Source organism: Triturus cristatus, chromosome 1_1 (assembly GCF_964204655.1).
Source record: "Triturus cristatus chromosome 1_1, aTriCri1.1, whole genome shotgun sequence".
In the NCBI taxonomy this organism is placed as follows: domain Eukaryota; kingdom Metazoa; phylum Chordata; class Amphibia; order Caudata; family Salamandridae; genus Triturus; species Triturus cristatus.
The window spans coordinates 880,756,831-880,782,852 of record NC_140579.1 but is presented as its reverse complement, the minus strand read 5'-3'; the positions used below and the strand labels follow the sequence as shown (position 1 = coordinate 880,782,852).

General features: G+C 51.9%; 2 protein-coding genes across 8 annotated transcripts in view; both read right to left on the bottom strand.

Annotated features, from left to right (window-relative positions):
* Positions 1 to 26,022, bottom strand: part of LOC146871232 (ATP-dependent chromatin remodeler CHD8-like) — a 2,388,691-nt gene that overhangs the window by 1,434,264 nt on the left and 928,405 nt on the right. The window lies entirely within an intron of this gene.
* LOC146871235 (uncharacterized) overlaps positions 1 to 26,022 on the bottom strand; it is a 63,178-nt gene that overhangs the window by 6,746 nt on the left and 30,410 nt on the right. The window contains exon 2 of the mRNA XM_085599722.1: positions 4,470 to 5,553. Coding sequence (XP_085455848.1) covers positions 4,470 to 5,553 — 1,084 coding nt within the window. The remainder of the gene's footprint in view (positions 1 to 4,469; positions 5,554 to 26,022) is intronic.

The following is a 26,022-nucleotide window of genomic DNA, read 5'->3' as shown; positions in this document are numbered from 1 at the left end:
TAACTTTAACCTCTGCCAAACCTCTGCGGACTGTGGACTCTGTACACACTGTAGCTATTTGGGAACAGTATATACAGAGCCACTTTCTCACACCAGGGCAGTGGTTTCTGGACATGGCACACAGGGATGTGTGCCATGTCGTCTCTTTGTTTTGTTCTGCACCCAGACACTCAGCCTGCAAAGGCAGTGTGTGTTGTGTAAGGGTACAGGGCCTCTAAGGGTGGCACAAGGAGTGCTGCAGTCCTTAGGGGCCTTCTCTGGTCACAGTGCCCTGGGTACCTAGGGTACCATTTACCAGGGGCTGACATGTGGCCAGAGATGCCAATTGGGTTTAGGCTTCAATGCAGTTTTAGCGAAGAACACAGGCCCTGGGTACCTGATTGGCAGGAGCCCAGGGCACACTCAGTCAAAGTACATCAGCAATTCAGCAAAACGTGAGGGCATACCAGGCAAGAAAGAGGGCACTTTCCCACAAATCCTATGAGAAGAAAACAGGTATTTGCATTAAGAGTTAAGTACTCTTCCAGCCTTTGGGGGTTTAGGCCAACACTGGGCAAGGATTAATTTAAGGTAGGTAGCACACCACTAGTGTCATTGGGGCTGCTGGGTGCAGAGGTCACAGAGCCCAATGTTAGTCAACGGAGACTGGGAGCACCCGCAAGAGATGCTGGTTACAGGTAAGTATCTGTGGTTTCAGGGCACAGTGTGAGAAAGTGAATCTGTATATACTGTTCCCAAATAGGTACAGGGTGTACAGAGTCCAGAGTCCCCAGAGGTTTGGCAGAAGCTAAAGTTAGATATAACCTTACTCTCTAAAGTGGTAGCTTGGTCGAGCAGTAAGGCAGTATCAGCGGACAGTGTAAAGCATTTGTTGTACACACTCAGCCAGCAAATGGTCTCACACACTCAATAACTGAACTCTAGGCCAATGGTTTATATATAAAAAATATATGCTTGTTTTATTTTAGAACCAACAATTGGAATGAAAGGAATATGCTACTTACCAGTATGCATCTGTTCTTGGCATGTAGAGCTGCAGAGTCACACACTGAGGATAAGATCGCCATCTGGTGTTGGGCTCGGATGATTGCAGGTTGTTGTTGTCTTCGGAAGAAGCCTTTGGTCACGAGGTTGGTGACTCCTCCCCTGGACAACAGTGCGCATGGGCATCCACTCCATCGGCAGATTGTTTTTCGCCATGATGGGAAAAGATGGAGTATATAGAAAAGAAAGAAAGGATGTCCATGTGTAATGTCTAAGTAAGACGGATGCTGGAACAGATACAGGTCCCGGGGAGGCGGGCGGGCGTGTGTGACTCTGCAGCTCTACATGCCAAGAACAGATGCATACTGGTAAGTAGCATATTCCGTTCGAGGCATATGAGCTGCAGATCACACACTGAGGATAGATTATACAGCAGTGCTCCCCTTAGCGGTGGTCGCCTGTATCCGTTGCAGCAGCTTGAAATAAAGTTTTTAGGACAGCCTGGCCCACGGAGGCCTGTTGTTTGGCCTGCACGTCAACACAATAGTGTTTAGTGAAGGTATGCGTGGTAGACCATGTGGCTGCCTTGCAAATGTCTTCTAAGGGAATATTGCCTAAGAAGGCCATAGAAGCCCCTATTTTACGCGTGGAGTGCGCCCTAGGGGGAACTGTAAGTGTACGTTTAGCCTTGAGGTAGCATATTTGGATGCATTTAACTATCCACCGGGCTATTCCTGATTTGGAGATCGGGTTGCCTTTGTGTGGTGGCGCGAAAGCAACAAAGAGTTGTTTTGTCTTTCGAAAAGGTTTTGTCCTGTCGATGTAATAAAGCAAGGCTCTTTTGACATCTAAGGTATGTAGGGCCCTTTCAGCTACAGAGTCTGGATTTGGAAAAAAGACCGGTAGTTCTACTGATTGGTTAAGGTGGAAAGGGGAAATCACTTTTGGAAGAAATTTAGGGTTTGTCCTAAGAACCACTTTGTTACAGTGTAGTTGTAAGAAAGGTTCCTCAAGTGTAAGGGCTTGTATTTCACTTACTCTGCGCAGGGAAGTGATTGCGATAAGGAAAGCTACCTTCCATGTTAGGAATTGCAATTCACATTTGTGCATAGGTTCAAATGGGGGACCCATGAGTCTTGTTAGAACCACATTGAGATTCCACACTGGTGCAGGTGGCAATCTTGGGGGAAGAATTCTTTTGAGACCTTCCATAAACGCTTTGATGGCTGGTACCTTAAAAAGGGACAGGTGTTGCCTATTTTGCAAGTAGGCTGCCAAGGCTGCTAGGTGTAAACGTATAGAGGAATACGCTAGATTGCATCTTTGCAAGTGTAGTAGATAGCAAATGATGTTTTGGATGGAAGCATCCAATGGATGTATGTCATTATTAGCGCAGTAGATGGCAAATCGTTTCCATTTAGCGGCATAACACGCTCTAGTAGTAGGGCGTCTGGCTTCTTTTATGATATTCATACAGTCTGGAGGGAGATTGAGGTAACCGAACTCTAGGACCTCAGGAGCCAGATCGCTAGATTCAGTGTTTGAGGATCTGGGTGTCTGATTTCTCCATGGTTCTGGGTTAACAGATCCGGGGAGAGGCGTAGCTTTTGATGTGGAACTAAAGATAGTTCCAGAAGTGTGGTGAACCACGGTTGACGTGCCCAAGTGGGAGCCACTAGTATTAGTGTTAGTGACTGTTGTTTCAGTTTGCGTACCACAAATGGAACTAGTGGGAGAGGCGGAAAGGCGTACGCAAATCTGCCTGACCAGTTCATCCATAGGGCATTGCCCTTCGACTGTGGGTGTGGAAACCTGGCGGCGAAGGTTGGGCATTTTGTGTTTTCGGGAGTGGCGAACAGGTCTATGTCTGGTTGTCCCCACTTTTGGAAGAAGGGGAGTAGAACCTTGGGGTGTAGTTCCCATTCGTGGATCTGTTGTGTGTGGCGACTTAGGAGGTCGGCCACTTGATTGTGGATCCCTGGGAGATGTTCTGCTAACAGGTAGATGTTTTGGGGAATTGCCCATCTCCAGATTTGCTGTGCCAGTTGGGACAGTTGGAGAGAGTGTGTCCCTCCCTGTTTCTGTATATAATACATTGTCGTCATGTTGTCTGTGCGTATGAGGACAGTTTTGTTCTTTAGGTGAATTTGAAAGGATTTTAGTGCTAGGAACACTGCTAAGAGTTCCAGGTGGTTGATGTGGAGCAGTTTTTGTTGACTGGTCCATCTGCCCTGAGTGGTATGGTGAAGGAGGTGGGCTCCCCACCCCGTGAGAGATGCGTCTGTAGTTAGCACAACTTGTGGAAGAGGCTCTAAGAACGGTCTCCCTTTGGACAGGTTGATGGTGTTCCACCATTTCAGTGAGCGAAGTGAGCGACTGTCCACCAACACCAGATCGGTAAGTTGTCCGTGAGCTTGGTTCCACTGTTGTGCTAAGCATTCCTGTAAGGGACGCATTTGAAGTCGTGCGTGTGGGACTATGGAGATGCATGACGCCATCATGCCTAGGAGCTGCATGAACACTCTTGCTGGAAGAGATGGATGAGTTTGAAATTGAGAGATGAGATTTTGTATACTGGCTATCCTGGCAGTGCTGGGATAGGCAATGGCTTTGGATGTATCTATGGTTGCTCCTAGATACTGATGTAAGTGGGAAGGTTGTAGGTGGGATTTGGGGTAGTTGATAGTGAATCCCAAATCGTGGAGAGTTTGAATCGTGCGATGAGTGTGGAGAACGCATTTTTGGTATGTATTGGCTTTTATGAGCCAATCGTCCAGATAGGGGAAGACATGGATCTGTTGTCTTCTGAGATGCGCTGCCACGACTGCTAGGCACTTGGTGAACACTCTGGGTGCCGTTGTTACTCCGAATGGGAGAACTGTAAATTGATAGTGTTGCCCATCTACCACAAATCGTAGATATTTTCTGTGAGCGGGATGCATAGGGATGTGAAAGTATGCGTCCTTGAGGTCCAATGTGGCGAGGAAGTCTCCCTGTTGTAAAAGTGGGAGGACTTGTTGGAGAGTGGTCATGTGAAAATGATCCGAATGTATATACTGGTTTAGTAGTCTGAGATCCAGTATGGGCCTTAGTGTTTTGTCCTTTTTGGGAATGAGGAAGTATAGAGAATATACCCCTTTTCCCTGATGTTGAAGGGGGACTGGTTCTATCGCATGTTTTTGTAACAGGGATTGAACTTCTTGTTTGAGGAGAGAGAGATGATGCGAGGACATTGGACGTTGTTTGGGCGGTATGTTTGGGGGGGATTGTATGAGTTCGAGGCAGTAGCCAGACTGGATAATTTGTCTTACCCACCTGTCTGTGGTGATGGAAGTCCAGACAGGTAGGAATTGTTGGAGTCGCCCCCCGACCGGAGTGGAATGGTCTGGGGGGAGTGGTGGCAAGTCACTGTTTGGTGGCTGGTGAGGTGCGGGTGTTGTTGTTGTTGCCCCGCCCTCGACCTTTGTTATTGTTTCCCCTATAACCTCCCCGGAAATAACCTCTGTTAGGGGATGTTTGTCCAGAATTTTTAAAGGTGGACGTGGTCTCAGTTGATGTGTTTTTGGAGCCTCCTCTATAAAAGGAGCGACGAAAGGAACCCCGGTTTTGAGGAGACTGCAGTGCTCCCATAGACTTGGCAGTTTCATTATCCTTTTTCATTTTTTCTAATGCAGTATCCACTGCAGGGCCAAATAGCTGCTCTTGGTTGAAAGGTTGAGCTAGAATTGCGGTTTGAACCTCCGGTTTAAAACCGGAAATACGGAGCCAGGCATGTCGTCTGAGTAAGACGCTAGTATTGACCGCTCTAGAAGCAGTGTCTGCTGCATCTAAGGCGCATTTAATGGAGGCATTAGATATTAATTTGCCTTCTTGGATGAGGTCAGAGGCCTGGGACTTAAAGGGTTCAGGCAGATGTTGCATAAGGTCCTCAAGTTGGTCATAATGCGCTCTATCATACCTGGCTAACAGGGCCTGGGTATTCGCAATACGCCAATGGTTAGCCGCCTGCGCGGCGACCCGTTTGCCTGAGGCTTCTAAAAGCTTAGACTCTTTGTCTGGGGGAGGCGTTTCTCCAGTTGTCTGTGAGTTAGCGCGCTTCCTGGCATTTGATACGACTAAGGAGTCTAAAGGGAGCTGGGCCTTAATGTATGCAGGGTCTTGCGGGGCTGGTCGGTACTTTTTTTCGATGCGTGGGTTGAGAACCCTAGCTCGAACAGGGTCCTTAAAGACTTCAGTAGCATGCTTTATAACCCCTTTGATCATGGGCAGTATGTGCACAGTCTTTTGTGACTGCTCAAAGGTATCAAGGAGAAAGTCCTCTTCAAGGGCGTCTGTGTGCATTGTGACGCCGTGGAATGTTGCTGCCCTATTTATAAGTTGGCCGAACCCTAGGTGGTCATCAGGAGGGGAGGGCTTGGAGGGGTAGGTAGTGGGGTCAGGCATGTCAGGTATAGGATAAGACCAGTCATCCATGGGTGCTGGGTCTGGGAACGTAAAAGGGTCGTTTGGATCAACAGGATCATTAAATAAATCAGGGTCCGCCCCTCCCCCTAAGTCATCATTATCATCCTGTGGAGGAGGTGAATGATAGGGAGATGGTAAAGGTAAAGGTAAAGGAGAATCAGGAGGAGGAGGGGGGGACGGGTTAGGAGGTAAAACAGGAGAGGAAGGACGAAGTGGTGAAGTAGCACAGTCCTTTTTCCGTATGGGAGCTGGGGGAGGTGTAGTGTCCAGCTTCCGCTTTTTATATGGGATGGCAGTCACATGTCCCGTGTTAGGATTGATGTAGATCCGCTTTTGAGAAGGATCTGGTCGAAAAAGTTCATCTGGCTCCGAAGGTGGTGTCTGCGACGTCCGCTTCGGGTCTTTATGAGCTTTTTTCGGCGGGGACGCATTTTTCGGTGCCGACTGAGTTTTCGGTGCCGACTGAGTTTTCGGTGCCGACTGAGTTTTCGGTGCCGACTGAGTTTTCGGTGCCGACTGAGTTTTCGGTGCCGACTGAGTTTTCGGTGCCGACTGAGTTTTCGGTGCCGATGGACTTTCAGGCATCGATGTTGAAGAACGTCTCGGTGCCGGTGGAGACTTCGGTGCCGAGGAACGTTTCTGTGCCGAAGGAGATTTCGGTCTTGGAGCCTGTTTCGGTGCCGACAGTGGGTGTTTGGGTGCCGAGGGTGTTAAAGGCACAATCAGGTGAGGTTTGCTCGAGCCCGAGCCACCCACAGGCTTAGATGTCTTCGGAGCCGGGCCCGAGGGCGGGGCTTCTGAAGAGGATTTCCGGTCGCGACTGGGCCCAGCTGGCGGAGTCTTGACCAATGCTTTTTTGGATGGGGCAGGGGCAGGGGGGGTGGTACTCACACGCTGCCCTGGAGTGATGAGGTCATCGGAATCGTCGGCCTCGGACACGATCTCGAGATCTTCGGTGTCGTCTTCGGGAACATCTTGAGCAAAGATGTCCTCCGGTTCTGGAGCTGGTTTGGCCATAATATGGCGTCGAGCTCTTCGGTCCCGGAGGGTCTTCTTCGAACGGAAAGCGGAACAAGCTGGACAGGTGGACTCGTTGTGTTCCGGCGACAGGCAGAGGTTACAAACCTCGTGGTGGTCACTGTGGGGGAACTTCGCTCCACACTGGGGGCATTTTTTGAAGGGTGTCCTGTCCATCAGCCGCTTGCGGAACCGGTCCGAGTTGAGTTCGACGTCGATGGAATGAAGATTAAGTATTTAAAATGATTGCTAGAAGTTTTCTGCTGGAGCGGAAAAAAGTTCATCCGAACCCAATGGCGGAAAAAAACAATCTGCCGATGGAGTGGATGCCCATGCGCACTGTTGTCCAGGGGAGGAGTCACCAACCTCGTGACCAAAGGCTTCTTCCGAAGACAACAACAACCTGCAATCATCCGAGCCCAACACCAGATGGCGATCTTATCCTCAGTGTGTGATCTGCAGCTCATATGCCTCTAACATATACTTTCTCAGAATGAGTTGCTTTATATAAATACTTTTGCAATATGCAATTGACTTTTGTAGAAAGTTACAAGTGGTTGCAATAGGCAACACAATTCTAAACACAATAATGCATTGAGTTCAATGGAAGTTTCAAGTTATTTGCCACAGGTCAGGTAGGTACAGTTGGTTCACCCTCAGCGGCACAAGGGTGGTCAGGTGCAGAGAGAGTTAGGCCCAATGTTATCCTAAGAGAGGAAGGGGGGGCTTGGTTGGTGGCTGCGGACTAGCAGGCCACGCGGCTGTGGGAGCTGGGCTCCTGGTCACTTACTCAGGGCAAGTGGGGAAGTAGATAGGTGTAGAGGTTGCACTGTCAGGGCCACTCGGGCAGCTGGATGAAAGGTTGCTTTTGAACCGTCGGGCGCTCAATTGATTTCAATGGGAAATCTCCGGCTTAGAAAAAGACTGCAAGCTCGGGGACGAGGATTCTTCAGGTGCCACCACCACTTCGAGAGGTAAGTTGGGTAGTTGGAGGATAGGTAGGTACCCCGGGATTGGGCACAGGGGGCCGCGGGGCGCCGTTTGGTGTCGGGAAATCTTGCCCTCTGTTGATCGCGGTTGGGGGGGGCACCTTGTTCTGAGGCTGCAGGCTTCTTCAGGAGTGTCGAGGGAGGTCCTTGGGTGTCGGACTCGGGGTCACAGTCACCGTGGGGCCGTCCTCGTGGTCTTTGTTCACTCCGGCACCGTCCAGGCTTGGCTGGTGCAGTGTGTGCTGGGATCGCGGTTCCGGGCTGCTGCCAGGGATTAGAAGTAGATTTTGAGTAGAGCCTCTACTCATGGGAGTCCCAGGGGCTTAGAGTCAAAAGGTAGCCAGGTCCTCCGGGGTTTGTGAGGTTGCTGGCCACAAGAGATGCCGGGTTGGAGCAGGAGCAAGTTCGAGGGTCGACAGGCCGGTAGGGCTGGGGCCAAAGCAGTTTGTGTCTTCCTCTTCTTAGCAGCTGCAGGGCAGGTCTTCTTTCTTCTAGCTCTTCTTCGGATTTTGGAATCTGGAGAAGGAAGGTTCAGGGTGCCCCTAAATACTAGATGTAGGGATGTTACAGGTAGGTGAAGGGCAGGGACCAATGGGTCCCTGTCCTGGGGTGGGTACACCCCCTATCCTGCCTCTTACCTGTGGGAGGGGGGCAGTAGCCTAGTCCTGATTGGGTAGGGCTTCCCATCTTCAAGATGGCGAGAGCCCGGGGATGTGCTTCACCTCGCCTCCCCCACCTGAGGGGGTGGGGTTGGCAGGCTGGCACATCCCCTGTCCTTATTTGGGGTTTCCGGCCAAGCTTCCCGCCAGAGTGGGGGGTTGCAGTGGCCTTGGGAAGCTCACAGAGGTGGCATGCCTTTGAAGCTTCCCCCTGCCCATCCTGGGGGAGGAGATTTAGCACCTCGCCCAGGATGTGCATTGTTGCAGGCCCAGGAGAGCAGGGGCTCTCCTACCCAGGGGTCCAGCAACATGTCTGCTGTGTGGCAGCCTAGGCAGCCTCAGAGCAGACGTGGATTGTAGGTTAGTTGTAAGGGGGCATCTCCAAGATGCCCTCTGTGGTGCTTGGTACATTAAATCCCACACTGGCATCAGTGTGGATTTAATGTGCTGAGCAGTTTGATACCAAACTTCTCAGGCTTCAGTGCTGCCATTATGGTGCTGTGGAGTTCGTGTTTAACAAGCTCCCAGCACCATGTACTCTTAAATGGCAGCACTGCACTTACAGGTCCCAGGAATGGACCTGGGTACTGTAGGGGCACAGTGCTCCTGCCTCTGTGCCCACACCACTGGCATAGGGCACCCAGCTAGAGAGGTGGCTGATGTATGAAAGGGCAGTGTAGTTTGTGGGCATGGCACACAGGGATGTGTGCCATGTCGACTCTCTGTTTTGTCTTGTACTCAGCCTGCCAGGGCAGTGTGTGGGTGTTAGGGTACAGGGCCTCTAAGGGTGGCACAATGAGTGCTACAGCCCTTAGAGGCCTTCCCTGGTCACAAGGCCCTGGGTACCTAGGGTACCATTTACCAGGGACTGACATGTGGCCAGGGTTTGCCAATTTGGTTTTGAGGTTTTTGATTAGGGAAGGAACAGAGGCCCTGGGCACCTGATTGGCAGGAGTCCAGGGCACACTCAGTCAAAGTACATTCAGCATTTCAGCAAAAAGTGGGGGCATGCCATGCAAGAAAGATGGCACTTTCTCACACACAGGCCCTGGGGATTGAAGTAATTACAGGGGGCGGGAGGCTGGGGACACAAGGCAACACCAAAGCTACACCAACAGCGGTACATGGGCGACCGGGAAGAGGGTGCAGATCAGCATTGGGCGCCCAATGCTTTACAGAACAAGTTACTTACCTTCGGTAACGATGTATCTGTAAGAAACATTAGTTAGTTAGATTCCTCACCTTAGAATATCCCCAGGCGTCAGACTGGATCCGGAAGATTTTTCGTCAGCAATACCCCTTGCGCGTCGTTAGGCGTCGTCTGCGGCTCCGCGTCAGTCGACGGCGTCGTGCGCCGGAATGACGTCGTCAGAGTACTTAGACGCCGCCCTCGCGCGCTGACGTCAGTTTTTGTACATAGCTTTCCCAACCAGGAACGCAGAGCCATGCAAAGACTGACACTGGTGCCAAAAAAAAAAATCTAGGGGCCTGAAAAGGATAACCTTAACCCTAGATGTCAGTTCGCAGAACGGGGAGGATGGGTGGGTCAATGAGGAATCTAACTAATGTTTCTTACAGATACATCGTTACCGAAGGTAAGTGACTTGTTCATCTGAAAGAAACACGTTAGTTAGATTCCTCACCTTAGAATAGATACCCAAGCAATACCATCCCCGGTGGTGGGTCTTCGAACCAAGATCACACCAGAAAGTCCTGGAGGACAGAACGGCCAAAGAAGCCATCCCTCCGGACTTGGCTGTCAAGGCAATAATACCTGGCAAACGTGTGTAGCGAAGCCCACGTTGCCGCCTGACAGATGTCCTGCAAAGGGACACCTCGTCCCAAAGCAGTAGTAGCCGCCGTGGCCCAAGTAGAATGGGCGCGCAGCCCAACAGGAGGGTCCTTTTTTGCCAAGGAGTAACAAATTTTGATGCACAAAATGACCCACCGAGAGATGGTCCGTTTGTGCACAGCTTTCCCCTTCTTAGCACCCACGTATTCAACGAAAAGTTGGTCGTCCACCCGGAACTGCTTTGTGCGGTCCAGATAAAAGGAGAGCGCACGTTTTGGGTCCAGACGGTGGAGCCTCCCTTCCTCTTTGGAAGGATGCGGAGGCGGAAAGAAGGTGGGCAAGGTGACAGACTGCCCAAGATGAAAGGGGGTCACCACTTTCGGAAGAAAGGAGGGACGAGGCCGAAGGACAACCTTGTCCGGATGAACAGAGAGAAAAGGAGGCTTTGAAGATGAAGCCTGGAGCTCACTCACCCGTCTAGCCGAGGTAATGCTACCAGAAAAACAGTCTTAAGCGTCAGCAGACGAAGAGGACAATTATGAAGAGGCTCAAAGGGAGCGCACATTAGAAATGTGAGAACAAGATTCAAGTCCCACTGAGGCATTACAAAAGGGACAGGAGGGAACGTGTGAGTAATGCCTTTTAGAAAGCGTGTAACGACAGGGGACTTGAAAAGAGAAGGCTGATCAGGAAGCCGCAAGAAGGCAGAGATGGCAGCAAGATAACCCTTCAAGGTGCCCAGGGCAGAGCCCTGCCGGGCCAAAGAAAGAAGAAAGAGGAGAACCTCAGAAAGAGGGGCGGAAAGGGGATCCACAGCCTTTGCTGTGCACCATGCCACAAATTTGTTCCACCGGCAGGCGTATACCGTCTTTGTGGAGGGACGCCTGGCTGCCAGAATGATATCACAGACTTCAGGAGGCAAGTCAAATGGCATCAACTGCCGCCGCTCAATCTCCACGCATGGAGGTGGAGGCTGGACAGGTTCGGGTGGAGGACCGTCCCCTGCTGCTGCGACAGAAGATCCTCCCGAAGGGGCAGACGTATCGGAGGATCGGTCAACACACTGAGTAGCTCGGGATACCAGTACCTTCGTGCCCAATCCGGAGCCACCAAGATGACTTGGGCCCGGTCGTGCCTGATCTTCTTCAGCACTCTGGGCAGAAGTGGTATAGGCGGAAAGGCGTACAACAGACCGCAACTCCACTCGTGACGAAAAGCGTCGCCGAGATAGTGCCGCCTTGGAAATTCCAACGCGCAGAACTGCTGACATTGCGCGTTTTCTTCGGTGGCGAATAGATCTAACCAAGGCTCTCCCCACTGCTGAAAGAGACCTTGCGCCACTTCGGAGTGCAGACGCCATTCGTGATCCATCATGCACCGGCGGCTGAGTTCGTCTGCTCTGGCGTTCAGAGAGCCCGCCAGATGTTGAACCACTAGGGTGACGCCCTGGTGTTCCAGCCACGTCCAGAGGCGCAGAGCCTCCTGACAAAGGGTCCACGACCCCACCCCGCCCTGTTTGTTGCAATACCACTTGTCCGTGAACACCTGCACGACACTTCCCCTGACAGAGGGAAGGAAGGCTTTCAGTGCAAGTCGGATCACTCTCAACTTCAACAGGTTGATGTGGAGACGAGACTCCGCCGGAGACCAGAGGCCTCTGATCTCCACCTCTCCCATATGGCCACCCCATCCCAAGAGGGACGCATCCGTCACTACGACATGCTCCGGTTGGGGAAGGGAGAGGCTCTTGCCCTTGACCCAATCGCGGTCCGTGAGCCACCACTGCAACTGCTGTGCAGTGCCCTCCGAGATCAAGACATGGTCGGACAGGTTGCCGTGATGCTGGGCCCACTGAAACTTCAGGTCCCACTGCAGAGCCCGCATGCGCCGCCTGGCGTGATGCACTAGTAGGATGCAGGAGGCCATCAGCCCCAGAAGCCGCAACACTAGCCTGACCGAAACCCAGGATAGAGGCCGAAAGATGGGAATCAGGGCCTGAATATCCCGGACCCGCTGTTCCGGCGGATAGACCCGGAACTGCGCCGAATCGAGAACCGCTCCGATGAAGAGGAGCTTCTGAGAGGGGCTCAGGTGTGACTTCGGCACGTTGATGGAAAATCCCAGCAAATGCAGGAGATCCGCCGTAGTCTGGAGGTGGGAGACGACTGCCTGGGGCGAGCCCGCCTTCAACAGCCAGTCGTCGAGATAGGGGAAGACTGGAACCCCTGATCTGCGCAGATGAGCTGCGACCACCGCCATCACTTTCGTGAACACCCGAGGGGCACTGGTGAGGCCGAAGGGGAGCACGGTAAACTGAAAGTGCTCTTGGCCCACCGTGAACCGCAGGTATCGCCGGTGGGCCGGCAGGACGGGGATGTGGAAGTATGCGTCCTGCAAGTCCAACGCTACCATCCAGTCTCCAGGGTCTAGGGCAGCTAGAACGTGAGCCAAAGTTAACATCTTGAACCTTTCCTTCCGGAGGAAGGCATTGACGTTCCGGAGGTCCAAGATAGGGCGTAGGCCTCCTTTGCCCTTCTTGGGAACCAGAAAGTAGTGGGAATAACAACCACGACCTACTTCTGGGATCGGAACGCGCTCGACGGCCCCCTTGGCCAAGAGGGCCGAAACTTCCTCGTGGAGAAGATTCAAATGATCCCCCGAGATACGGTGGTGCTGCGGTGGCATGGCTGGAGGGGTCGTCTCGAAGGGGAGGGAGTAGCCCCTTCGGACGATTTGCAGCACCCACCTGTCCGATGTGATGGACCGCAAGTGGAGCAGGTGATGGCGAACTCTGCCGCCCACTGGCGTGGAATGGGCCTGAAAGCTCGGACTAGGAAGGCTTTGAGGCGGATGCTGCCGGGGTGGATGTGGGCTGACCGCGTCGTCCTCCAGAACCACCTCGGCGGAAACCACGTCCGCGCGCAGGTTGGTTCTGCGGCTGGTGGCTAGGCGCACGTGAGGAGGCACCCCTTCCTTGGCCGCGAAAGGCAGAAGTTTGCGACCGCGGGGCCGAGAGGCCCAAGGACTTGGCCGTAGCCCGGGAGTCCTTAAAGAGATTCAGCGCACTGTCCACTTTCTCGCGGAAAAGGCGAGTGCCATCAAAGGGCATGTCCATGAGGGTGCTCTGGACATCGCCCGAAAAGGACGTGGACCGCAGCCAGGCGTGACGTCCAAGCGCCACTGAGGTAGAAATCGCCCTACCCAGCGAGTCCGTAGTGTCAAGCCCACATCGGATAGCATGTCGTGCTGCATCCCTCCCATCGGCCAGAGCCTGGGTAAGTCGTGTCTGGACCTCCTCCGGACACAGGGGCAGCACGTCCTCCACCGTATCCCACAGAGAGTGAGAATAACGGTCCAAGAGGCAGGCGGTGTTCAAAGACCGCAGACCCAAGCTAAGGGAGGAGAACAGCTTCTTGCCGAACTGTTCCAGCCTCTTGGAATCCCGGTCTGGCGGAGCGGTCGGGAAGGAGGATTGGGAGGTAGAGGCCTGGATAACCAGGCTCTCGGGGGTAGGGTGTTGGGACAGGAAACTGGGGTCGCCCAGAGCAGGGCGGTGGCGCCTGGCGACGTTCCGATCCACAGGAGGAACTGTGGAGGGCTTGGACCAGGTGCCCTGCAGAACGCCAGTGAGGGCCTCATTGAATGGCAGCAGAGGCTCAGTGGAGCTTGCTGCAGACTGAAGCACCTCAGTGAGGACGTTAGTCCTCACAGCCACGGCAGGTAGCTCGAGCCCAAGGGCTGCGGCCGCCTTGCGCAGCACCACAGAGAAAGCAGCACCCTCCTCCGAAGCCACAGTCGGAGGAGAGATGAATCCAGTGTCCGGAGAGGTATCCAGACCACTGGCCTCCCCCAGTTCATCTGCCCAGTCCTGTGACATTTGAGCCTGAACGGCCATAGGATCCTCGGATCCCTCCCAGTTGTCCCCATCATCTGATTCCTGGTATGCAGGAGGAAGGATCGGAGCCGGGCGAGAGACAAAATGTGTCTCCAGCGGCGCCGAACACGGCGTCCATCGACGCCGGGCCTGGACCGTGGCTGAACCGGGGCTCGACGCCGAGCGGAGTCAGCGTCGGAGGTGGTACCGGTGTCGACGGCGGCGGAGGCGTGACGAGGTCGACCGGCGTCGGCGGGGACTCGGGAACGGGTCCCTCGGGCGCTTGCGGCGTCGAGGCCGGAGCCGTCAACGGGGCCGGAGCCGCCGGCAGGCAAGGTTGCCCAGTCGGGTCCGTTGGGCCCGAAGGCGCGCCAGCGGGCGTCGACGGCGGAGCCAGGTTCCTCATGGCCGAGAGGAAGGCACTGACTTCCGCCGGCGTCGCGTCAGTCCCAGGGACCGGTGGGTATGGGGACCTGCGCGGCGCCTGCGGCTCCGCCGGAGCCGCGGGGGTGGAACCACCCTGACCCTCGGCCGAGTCGCGCGACCGGCGAGGGGAGTCCGAAGAGCCGTGTCGCCTCTTGGACTTCTTGGAGTGCTTCGACTTACCCGAAGACTTGGATCCCGACGACCGATGATGACGTCGGCTGCGGCTTCGCGACCGATCCTTGGACCTCCTCCTGGACCGGGATCGAGAGGGGCGCGGAGCCGAGTGGCGAATCTCGAGAAGCTTACGGGACCGCTCCCGTCTAGCCTTCGAGGTCAGGGCCTTGCAGTCCGAACACGACTCCGCGTCGTGGTCAAGGCCCAAGCAGCAAAGGCACCGGCGGTGATGGTCCGTAACCGACATCAAGCGGCTACAGTCAGCACAGGCTTTACAACCAGGCATCCTACCGGCACCGGAGTCGAGACAAGATCAAAAAGGACCGAAAAAGTTAGTCAAAAAATGACTAATGGGGTAGCTCTCCCGGATCTGCGCTTACAGGCGCGGAAAAAAGAAGAACTGACGTCAGCGCGCGAGGGCGGCGTCTAAGTACTCCGACGACGTCATTCCGGCGCACGACGCCGACGACGGACGCGGAGCCGCAGACGACGCCTAGCGACGCGCAAGGGGTATTGCTGACGAAAAATCTTCCGGATCCAGTCTGACGCCTGGGGATATTCTAAGGTGAGGAATCTAACTAACGTGTTTCTTTCAGATATGGGAGTTATCGGTCGCACAAAGAGGCTACAGGCTTGGACCAGGAGGCTCGATGAAGGTGACCACCGGCTGGGTAAGTAAGTTGGTATGCAGGAGCAGGTCTGGGCACAGTTGGCTGGGCTCCCCAAGGTCGGGGCTGAGGAGGCAGGGGTGACTTTTGGTGCCGGATTTTACTTACCGGAGCCGGTTGCCGTCAGGGGACCTTTCGTGTACGGGCTGCATGCGACTTCGTGGAGTCCAGGAGAGGTCAGCCACCGATCGAGTCGAAGTCTGGATCGCTGGGGAGACTTCACTGGACAGGTAAGCCACTCGACTCTGGTCATGGGCGTCAGAGATCCGCCTGTATCTGGAGTCCTTGACGTTGGAGCTTTCTAGACAGGGACGCCGTCCTCGGGCAATCTGGTCATTGTTGAAGAGTGGCAGTCTTCCTGGGGTTCTTGGAAGTCGCTGGCCACAGGACTGGCGTAGTCTTCTTCGCAGACTCTTCAAGCTGGAGACAGGCCGGTAGGGCTGGGGCTAAGTCAGTCGTCGTGTTCAAGCTTTCCTGCACAGCGTCTTCTTCGTTAGTTGCAGGAATCTAAGGATCAAGGTTCGGGGTGCCCCTAAATACTGAATTTGGGGGTGTTACAGGGACTGGCAGCTGGAGGCCAATGGGCTACTTGCCGTGAGGGAGATGTACCAAGCTGGTCATGATTATACAAAACCAAAGTAAGTTATAGTTTACACGGAGTCCAGTGCAGAGGCTAAGTTAGATAATGCCTTACTCTCTTTTGTGGTAGTGTGGTTCAGCAGTCCGGCTTACCAGAGGGTAGAATTAAGCATTTGTTGTACACACTCAGGCAAGAAATGATGTTAGACACTCAAAGACTGAATCCAGACCAATTGTTTGTGTAAAAAGTTGTTACTTTGTTATTAATTACTAGAATTAAGAATCACTTAGTGCAGGTAAGTTATTCAGTTTGTCACTGGCAAAACTTTTCAGGATTGCAATATGATTTTGTAAATTCAATAAATACTTTACAGTTTTAGGAAAGCCTTCTGTACATGTCTGTACATGTCAACCAAATACAGTGATAGGCCTTGCAAAGATAAAGGTATGCAATGCAATGTTATTCCTATGGAGGAAAACAAGATTAGACTTACAGCTAAGTACACAGTTTTGGAGTTCAGCCTCGAGCTGTTAGCACTCAGACAGGGCAGGGGTCAGGTAGTTAAAGAGTGCGCCCTCAGCAGCACAGGGGCAGCGGGTGCAGAGGTCAAAGGAGAGGTTGGGCCCAATGTAGTGTTATGTAGACAGGGGATTACTCGGAGGAGCACCCGTCACAGGTTGGTGCCTGCGGTTTCTGGGTCAGGGCACAGGGATCAAAGGTAAGAACAAAGATAAGAACAAAGATAAGAACAAAGGGGGACAGGAGAAGGCACCCGAAGAGCACCTCCAGCAGCACTCGGGCGACTGGTTGCAGGGGGAAAAGTAGGTGTTGGGCTACCAATGGAAACGAATTGAGGATGTCGGTCAAGAAGAAATGCTGCAGGCTTGGACCAGGAGGTGGGACGAAGGCGGCCAACGGCTTACCAAAGGTAAGTTGTATAGCTGAGGGACACCTGGGCACTGTCAGCTGGTTTCCCCAAAGTAAGAGGCGGAGGCTGTAGCACTGCATTTTGGTGTCAGGTTTCCTTAGCTGGGCCTGATCACCTTTGGGGTGGTGGGGTGGGCCGTTCGAACCTAGGCTGCAGTCATCGAGGAGGGGTATTAGAGAGGTCAGCGACTGGTGCAGACGAGGGCAGGATCATCAGGGAGACGGCTCAGGCTAAGCGGTTAACTCAAACTCAGGCCGGAGACTGGTGTTGGTTTCTTTGCAAGCCAAAAACCGGTGTCCACGGGAGACTGGAGTCTATTGAAGATAGCACAGGTCCACTTGGGTTCTTGAGGTTGCGGGCTGCGGACAACGCAGATTTCTGGGAGCAGGGTCGCTGGAGGAGGAGACAGGCAAGTAGGGCTGAGGTCAAGTCAGTCATCGTAGTCTTCTCCACTGCTGCACAGCTCTTCGGCCCTTCTTAGGTCATCAAATTTGAAGAGGCAAGATTTAGGGGCATTACAGGGGTGTGCAGGTCGGGACCAATGGGTCCCTCTCCTGGGGTGGCTACACCCCCTATTATGCCGTCCTCCAGAGGGCATAGGCTTCTTCTTAATTTGGTGAGTCCCCTCATCTTCAAGATGAAGGGGACTGATATGTGTGCTTCACTTCGCATTCCCCAACTGAGGGGTGGGGTTGGCAAAAGTGGGATAATCTCCCTTCGTGGCTCGGTTTTTCTGTTGACTCTCCCAACCCAAAGTGGGGGTCAGAACCGGTGGGGACCAGTTGCTGATAGCCTTTCCTACAATGTCCCTTTGCCATGCTTGCTTTTGGCCTACAGGGAGGTGCCTCAGAAGGGAGTAGAATTTTCCCCCCCCTTTGAACCTCTGCTTGGCCATCCTGTTAGGGGACTGTAAGAAATTGGCTCTATATATACTACACCAAAATGAGGTATAGTATGTATAGAGTCCAAGTGACCCCAGGGGTAGACAGAGATAAAAGTTAGATAACACCTTAGTCTCTAATTGTGGTAGAGTGTTCGAGCAGTTAGGCAGTATCAAAAGACAGTGTTAAGCATTTGATGTACACACTCAGTCAGCAAATGAATTCACACACTCAAGATCTGAACTCTAGGACAATTGTGTTAGTATAAAAATATACTGTTTATTTTTAGAACCAAGCAAGCCTGGCACAGGTAAGCATTAAATACTTCTCAGTAATAAGTTACTGGATATAGAACAGTTTAAAAAATACATTAGCAATTGTACTTTGTTTGATTTACAGGGGATGCAGTAGGTTCCAACACTCAGCAAATAGAGTACATTGAAATGAAAAGGCTTTTTCAGTAAATAACAGGCAAGTTACTTTTTACGTTACTTTTGTAACTCAGTGCTGGATACCTAGATTCGGCACTGGGACATTTCCTGGAAACAGGTAAGTAATTACGTTTTGGTTATTCACAATTTTTAAAGAATATTTTTAGATTTCAAAACTACACACTTTGAAACTTTTTGGAAGAAAATTGTCAGTGTTATCCTAAGGAGGAAAAACAAGTTAACGGTTCACAGGTAACTAATCGACTGCAGGAGTTAAGGTTCTGGGGTTAGACTCCGGGGTCCCCCAGTGTCAGTGATGCACTGTTGTTGCATCCTCAGCGGCGCTAGTGCGGACGGGTGCAGAGTGTTGAGGCCCAATGTTATCCAATGGGGGATAAAGGGCCACCGGCTGGTGGCTGCTGGCAAGCAGGTCGCTAGGTTGTGGAAGCAAAGCTCCTAGGGTTAAGGTTAGGACAAATGGGGAAATAAAGTAGCACAAAAGGTGCACCCTCAACTTCACTGGGGAGGCCGGGTGCAGAGTTCTGTTTCGATGTAGGGCCCCTGTTTTCTATGGAGAAACTCCTGTTTGCAAAAGCACTTGAGGCAGGGAGACGAAAGACTTCTGGGGGAGATCACCACTTGGAGAGGTAAGTTGGGAAGTTAAGGGTTGGATAGGCACCGTCTGTTTGGGCACACAAGTCCGTGGGGCATCAGGTGCAGGGGTGTCTTTTGGAGTAGGATTTTCTTACTGTGATAAAGTGTGAGAAAGTGGCTCTGTATATACTGTTCCTTAATAGGTACAGGGTGTACAGAGTCCACAGTCCCCCAGGGTTTGACAGAGGTTAAAGTTAGATATAACCTTACTCTCTAAAGTGGTAGCTTGGTCGAGCAGTAAGGCAGTACCAGAGGACAGTGTATACAAGTGGTTGCAGTAGGCAACTCTATTTTTAAACACAACAATACATTGAGCTCAATGGTAAATTCCAATTATTTGCAACAGATTACTTTTTAGATTACTTTTGGAATTCCAGGACTGGATCCTAGATTCAGTCCTGGGTCAGTTCTCAGAATCCAGTGATGAAAGTCGACTTAAGTACTATAATGATTTTTAACTAATATTTAGCTATTTTAAAAGTTGACACTTGGAAAATATTTCAGAGAAAGCAGTCAATGATTCCCTATGGAAGAAAATTCAGGTTACAGGTACAGTATGTTCTTGTTACTTTTGTAATCCAGTACTGGGTGCCTAGACTCAGTACTGGGACCTTTATCCAAAACAGGTAAGTAATTAGGTTTTCAGATATTATACGATTTTTGAAGAATATTTAAAGATTGCAGAAATCGACACTTAGAAGAAATTTCACAGAAAAACAGTCAATGGTTTCCTATGGAAGAAATTGAGTTAAGGGTAAGTACAGTTGTAGAGAGTCAGTGCTGGGCACCAAGATCCAGCACTGGGAGCTCACCTAAGAGCAGGTGAGTAAATTCGTTTTTGTCACTCGGCTGATTTTTGGTGAATATTTGAAGATTTGAAAAGTCCACACTTAGAAGAAATTTCAGGAAAAAGCCAGTCAATGTTACCCTATGAGGAAAATAGAGTTTGCGGTTTAAGGGTAAGTACTCGACTGGCAGAGTTGAGGTTCTGGGCACAGACTCAGGGGTCTCCCAGGGTCAGGTAGGTACAGTTGGTTCACCCTCAGCGGCTCTAGGGCGGCCGGGTGCAGAGAGAGTTAGGCCCAATGTTATCCTATGAGGGATAGGGGGGCCTTGTTTGGTGGATGCTGACCGGCAAGCCACGCGGCTGTGGGAGCTGGGCTCCTGGTCACTTACTCGGGGCAAGTGGGGAAGTAGGTAGGAGTAGAGTTTTCACTGCCAGGGCCACTCGGGCGGCTGGGTGCAGAGTGCTTTTGAGCCTTCGGGCGCTCAATGGGTTTCAATAGGGAATCTCCGGTTAGGAAAAAGACTGCAAGCTCGGGGACGAGGACTCTTCAGGTGCCACCACCACTTCGAGAGGTAAGTTGGGTAGTTGGAGGATAGGTAGGTACCCCGGGATTGGGCACAGGGAGCCGTGGGGCGCAGCGTGCAGGGGTGCCTTTAGGTGTCGGGAAATCTTACCCTCTGTTAATCGCAGTTGGGGGGCCACCTGGTTCTGAGGCTGCAGGCTTCTTCAGGAGTGTCGAGGGAGGTCCTTGGGTGCCGGACTCGGGGTCACAGTCGCCGTGGGGTCGTCCTCAGGGTCTTTGTTCACTCCGGCACTGGCCAGGCTCGGCTGGTGCAGAGTGTGCTGGGTTCGCGGTTCCGGGCTGCTGCCAGGGGTTAGAGATACGTTTCGTGTAGAGCCTCTACTCATGGGAGTCCCAGGGGCTTAGAGCCAAAAGGTAGCCAGGTCCTCCGGGGTTGGTGAGGTTGCTAGCCACAAGAGATTCCGGGCTGGAGCAGGAGCAGGTTCGAGGGTCGACAGGCCGGTAGGGCTGGGGCCAAAGCAGTTGGTGTCTTCCTCTGTTCAGCAGCTGCAGGGCAGGTCTTCTTTCTTCTTGCTCTTCGTAGTTTGGAATCTGGAATAGGAAGGTTCAGGGTGCCCCTAATGAATATGCTACTTACCAGTATGCATCTGTTCTTGGCATGTAGGGCTGCTGACATTCATATCTGTGCATAGATCGCCGCCTAGTGTTGGGTCCGGATGTTTGCACGTTGTTGTCCTGGAAGAGTCTTCGAAGTATCACGAGATAGGCGACTCCTCCCCTGGACCACAGTGCGCATGGGCATCCTCTCCATCCTTAGATTGTTTTTCGCCATTGTGGCAGTGATGGAGTAGATACAGTAAGTGATGACCATGCTATACAGTAATTCTGAGAGCTGCAGCTGCTACAGGCGCCGGGGAGATGGGTGGGCGATATGAATGTCAGCAGCCCTACATGCCAAGAACAGATGCATACTGGTAAGTAGCATATTCAGTTCGAGGCATGTGGGCTGCTGAATTCATATCTGTGCATAGAATACATAGCAGTACCTCCTATTAGCGGCGGCTACCCGTGCCAGCTGCAGCAGTCTGAAAAAGAGTCTTGAGAACAGCCTGTCCTAGAGCTGCCTGCTGTTTTGAGTGTACATCTACACAGTAGTGTTTGGTAAATGTATGTATAGTGGACCATGTGGCTGCTCTACATATTTCCTGTAAAGGAATGTTTCCCAGGAAAGCCATGGACGCCCCTAACTTTCGTGTTGAGTGGGCTCGTATGGGAATCGTTAATGTGCGTTTAGCTTTTAGATAGCAAATTTGAATACATTTAACGATCCATCTGGCTATACCTGCTTTGGAAATGGCGTTGCCCTTGTGTTGTGGGTAAAAGGCAACGAAAAGTTGTTTTGTCTTCCTAAAGTCCTTAGTTCTGTCTATATAGTACATGAGGGCCCTCTTTACATCTAGTGTATGGAGCATTCTCTCTGCGACATTCTGTGGATTTTGAAAGAAAACAGGCAGTTCAATAGTTTGATTCATGTGGAACTGCGATATCACTTTAGGCAGGAATGTGGGGTTGGTACGTAGTACAACTCTGTTTGCGTGAACCTGTATGAATGGCTTTTGAATGGTTAGTGCCTGGAGTTCACTAACTCTTCTCAACGAAGTGATTGCCACTAAGAAAGCTACTTTCCAGGTGAGGAATTGAATCTCACATGAATGTAGAGGTTCAAAAGGTGGACCCATCAATCTGGTGAGGACCACATTCAGGTTTCACACTGGTGCCGGTGGGTGTGTTGGAGGAATCACTCTTTTGAGTCCCTCTAAGAAGGCTTTGATGGCAGGCACTCTGAATAAAGAGAGGTGCTGCCTGTTCTGAAGATAGGCTGCTATTGCGGTTAGATGTATACGGATGGAGCTGTATGCCAGATTGCATCGGTATAAGTGTAACAGGTAACAGATGATGTTCTGAATGGATGCATCCAGCGGATTAATGTCATTGTTTTGACAGTAAATGACAAATCTTTTCCACTTAGTCGCATAGCAAGCTCTGGTCGTGGGTCTCCTGGCCTCCTTGATGATATTCATACATTCTGGAGGAAGGTTCAGGTAGCCAAACTCAGACTTCAGGAGCCAGATCGCCAGGTTCAGCTGTTGCGGATCTGGGTGCTGAATTTCGCCATGGTTCTGTGTTAAAAGTCTGGGTGTTAGCCGCAGTCTTTGATGCGGCACCACGGAAAGTTCTAGCAACGTGGTGTACCATGGCTGGCGTGCCCACATTGGAGCAACCAGGATGAGTGTCATTGAGTGTTGCCTTAGTTTGCGTGCCACTAGCGGTATTATTGGCGCTGGGGGAAAGCGTACGCAAATCTGCCTGACCAGTTCATCCATATCGCATTGCCCTGCGACTGTGGATGCGGGAACCTGGCGGCAAAGCTTTGGCATTTTGCGTTTTCCCTTGTGGTGAATAGGTCTATCTCTGGATGACCCCACTGCTGGAAGTACGGTTGGAGTACTAATGGATGTAGCTCCCACTCGTGCATTTGGTGGATGGGTCTGCTGAGCAGATCCGCCATTTGGTTGTCCTTGCCTGGGAGGTGTTCTGCCATGAGGAACATGTTCCTCTGAATGGCCCACCTCCACATGCTCTGTGCCAGATGAGACAACTGTGGAGAGTGTGTTCCTCCCTGCTTCTGTATGTAGTACATGGCAGTCATGTTGTCCATCCGGATCAACACGACCTTGTTGCACAAGTGTACTTTGAATGCCTTCATTGCCAGGAAGATTGCCATCAGTTCCAGAAGGTTGATGTGCATCTTTTTTTGCAGTGTCGTATATAGTCCCTGCACTGTGTAATTGAGTACATGAGCTCCCCATCCCTGGAGAGACGCGTCCGCCGTCAGTATTATTTGTGGAACAGGCTCTTGGATTGGTTGGCCCTTGCAAAGGTTTTGTGGATTCCACCAATGCAGAGAGTTGTATGCCCGACCGCTCACCAACACTAGGTCTTTTAATTGCCCGTGAGTCTGATTCCATTGACATGCCAAGCACTCCTGAAGCGGGCGCATATGTAGTCTCGCGTGCGGGACTATGAAGATGCAAGAGGTCATCATGCCTATCAACTGCATGAACACTCGCGCTGGAAGGGAGTGTTGAGGTCTGAACTTCTTTATCAGCAGTTGCATGCTGTTGATCCTCACTAAATTTGGCTGAGCTTTGGCTGCCTGAGTGTCTATGGTCGCGCCCAGGTACTGCCGTACGTGGGCGGGTTGAAGATGTGACTTTGGATAATTTAGTTAGAATCCCAGACTGTGAAGAAGGTGAATGGTGTGGGATATGTGGCTGGCACACTGCTGGAATGACTTTGCCTAAACAAGCCAGTCGTCCAGGTAAGGAAAGACGTGAATGTGCTGTCTCCTTAAGTGTGCAGCCACTGTCGCTAGGCACTTGGTAAAGACTCTCGGCGCCGTTGTTACTCCGAAAGGGAGGACTTTGAACTGATAATGCTGATCCTGAATAGTGAACCCGAGATATTTTCTGTGTGATGGGTGTATGGGTATGTGGAAATACGCATCCTTCAAATCCAGTGTTGCTAGGAAGTCTCCCTGACTGAGTAACGGCAGAACCTGCTGGAGGGTGAGCATATGAAAATGCTCTGACAGAATGTATTGGTTGAGAGGTCTTGGGTCCAGTATAGGTCTCAGAGACCCATCCTTTTTTGGGATCAAGAAGTACAGAGAGTACACCCCTGACCCTCGTTGTTCTACAGGCACGAGCTCTATGGCTCCTTTCTGCAGCATACTTAGTACTTCCTTCCGCAATAATGTCAAGTGCTCTGCGGACATAGGACGGGGTCTTGGTGGTATGTGGGGTGGATTGGATGTTAATTCCAGACAATAACCGTACTGGACAATTTCTCTGACCCACCTGTCTGTGGTGATGGATCTCCAGACTGGCAGGAACTGTTTGAGTCTCCCCCCGACCGGTGTTATGTGGTGCTGGATCCACGATATCCACCCCTATTGTTCTTATTATAGGTACTCTGGGTACCTCCTTTATTGTACTGCTGCTGGGACCCCTGACCTCTAGCTGCTTCTCTATTCCTGGGGCGACGAAAGGAGCCACTCCAAAACTGCTGCGACTGTAGAGCCCCCATAGATTTCGCAGTTTCAGTGTCCTTTTTAATCTTTTCTAGTGTAGTGTCAACCTCGGGGCCAAATAAAAAGTCTGGGTTGACTGGTTGATTCAAGATATTAGATTGAATTTCAGGTTTGAAACCTGATATTCTCAACCATGCGTGCCTCCTCAACATCACACTATTGTTGATGAACAAGTTACTTACCTTCGGTAACGATGTATCTGTAAGAAACATTAGTTAGTTAGATTCCTCACCTTAGAATATCCCCAGGCGTCAGACTGGATCCGGAAGATTTTTCGTCAGCAATACCCCTTGCGCGTCGCTAGGCGTCGTCTGCGGCTCCGCGTCCGTCGTCGGCGTCGTGCGCCGGAATGACGTCTGAGTACTTAGACGCCGCCCTCGCGCGCTGACGTCAGTTCTTGTACATAGCTTTCCGCGCCAGGAACGCAGAGCCATGCAAAGACCGACACTGGTGCCAAAAATAAAATCTAGGGCCCTGAAAGGGATAGCCTTAACCCTAGATGTCAGTTCGCAGAAAGGGGAGGATGGGTGGGTCGGTGAGGAATCTAACTAATGTTTCTTACAGATACATCGTTACCGAAGGTAAGTAACTTGTTCAACTGAAAGAAACACGTTAGTTAGATTCCTCACCTTAGAATAGATACCCAAGCAATACCACCCCGGTGGTGGGTCTGCGAACCAAGATCACACCAGAAAGTCCTGGAGGACAGAACGGCCAAAGAAGCCATCCCTCCGGACTTGGCTGTCAAGGCAATAATGTCCGGCAAACGTGTGTAGCGATGCCCACATCGCCGCCTGACAGATGTCCTGCAAAGGGACACCCCGCCCCAAAGCAGTAGTAGCCGCTGTGGCCCGAGTAGAATGGGTGCGCAGCCCAACAGGAGGGTCCTTTTTTGCCAAGGAGTAACAAATTTTGATGCACAAAACGACCCACCGAGAGATGGTCCGTTTGTGCACAGCTTTCCCCTTCTTAGCACCCACGTATCCAACGAAAAGTTGGTCGTCCACCCGGAACTGCTTTGTGCGGTCCAGATAAAAGGAGAGCGCACATTTTGGTTCCAGACGGTGGAGCCTCTCTTCCTCTTTGGAAGGAAGTGGAGGCGGAAAGAAGGTGGGCAAGGTGACAGACTGCCCAAGATGAAATGGAGTCACCACTTTCGGAAGAAAGGAAGGACGAGGCCGAAGGACAACCTTGTCCGGATGAACAGAGAGAAAAGGAGGCTTTGAAGATAAAGCCTGAAGCTCACTCACCCGTCTAGCCGAGGTGATGGCTATCAGAAAAGCAGTCTTAAGCGTCAGCAGACGAAGAGGACAATTATGAAGAGGCTCAAAGGGAACACACATTAGAAATGTGAGAACAAGATTCAAGTCCCACTGAGGCATTACAAAAGGGACAGGAGGGAACGTGTGAGTAATGCCTTTTAGAAAGCGTGTAACTACAGGGGACTTGAAAAGAGAAGGCTGATCAGGAAGCCGCAAGAAGGCAGAGATGGCAGCAAGATAACCTTTCAGGGTGCCCAGGGCAGAGCCCTGCCGGGCCAAAGAAAGAAGAAAGAGGAGAACCTCAGAAAGAGGGGCGGAAAGGGTATCCACAGCCTTTGCTGTGCACCATGCCACAAATTTGTTCCACCGGCAGGCGTATACCGTCTTTGTGGAGGGACGCCTGGCTGCCAGAATGATATCACAGACTTCAGGAGGCAAATCAAATGGCATCAACTGTCGCCGCTCAATCTCCACGCGTGGAGGCTGGACAGGTTCGGGTGGAGGACCGTCCCCTGCTGCTGCGACAGAAGATCCTCCCGAAGGGGCAGACGAATCGGAGGATCGGTCAGCATACTGAGTAGCTCGGGATACCAGTACCTTCGTGCCCAATCCGGAGCCACCAAGATGACTTGGGCCCGGTCGTGCCTGATCTTCTTCAGCACTCTGGGCAGAAGTGGTATAGGCGGAAAGGCATACAACAGACCGCAACTCCACTCGTGACGAAAAGCGTCGCCGAGCGAGTGCCGCCTTGGAAATTCCAACGCGCAGAACTGCTG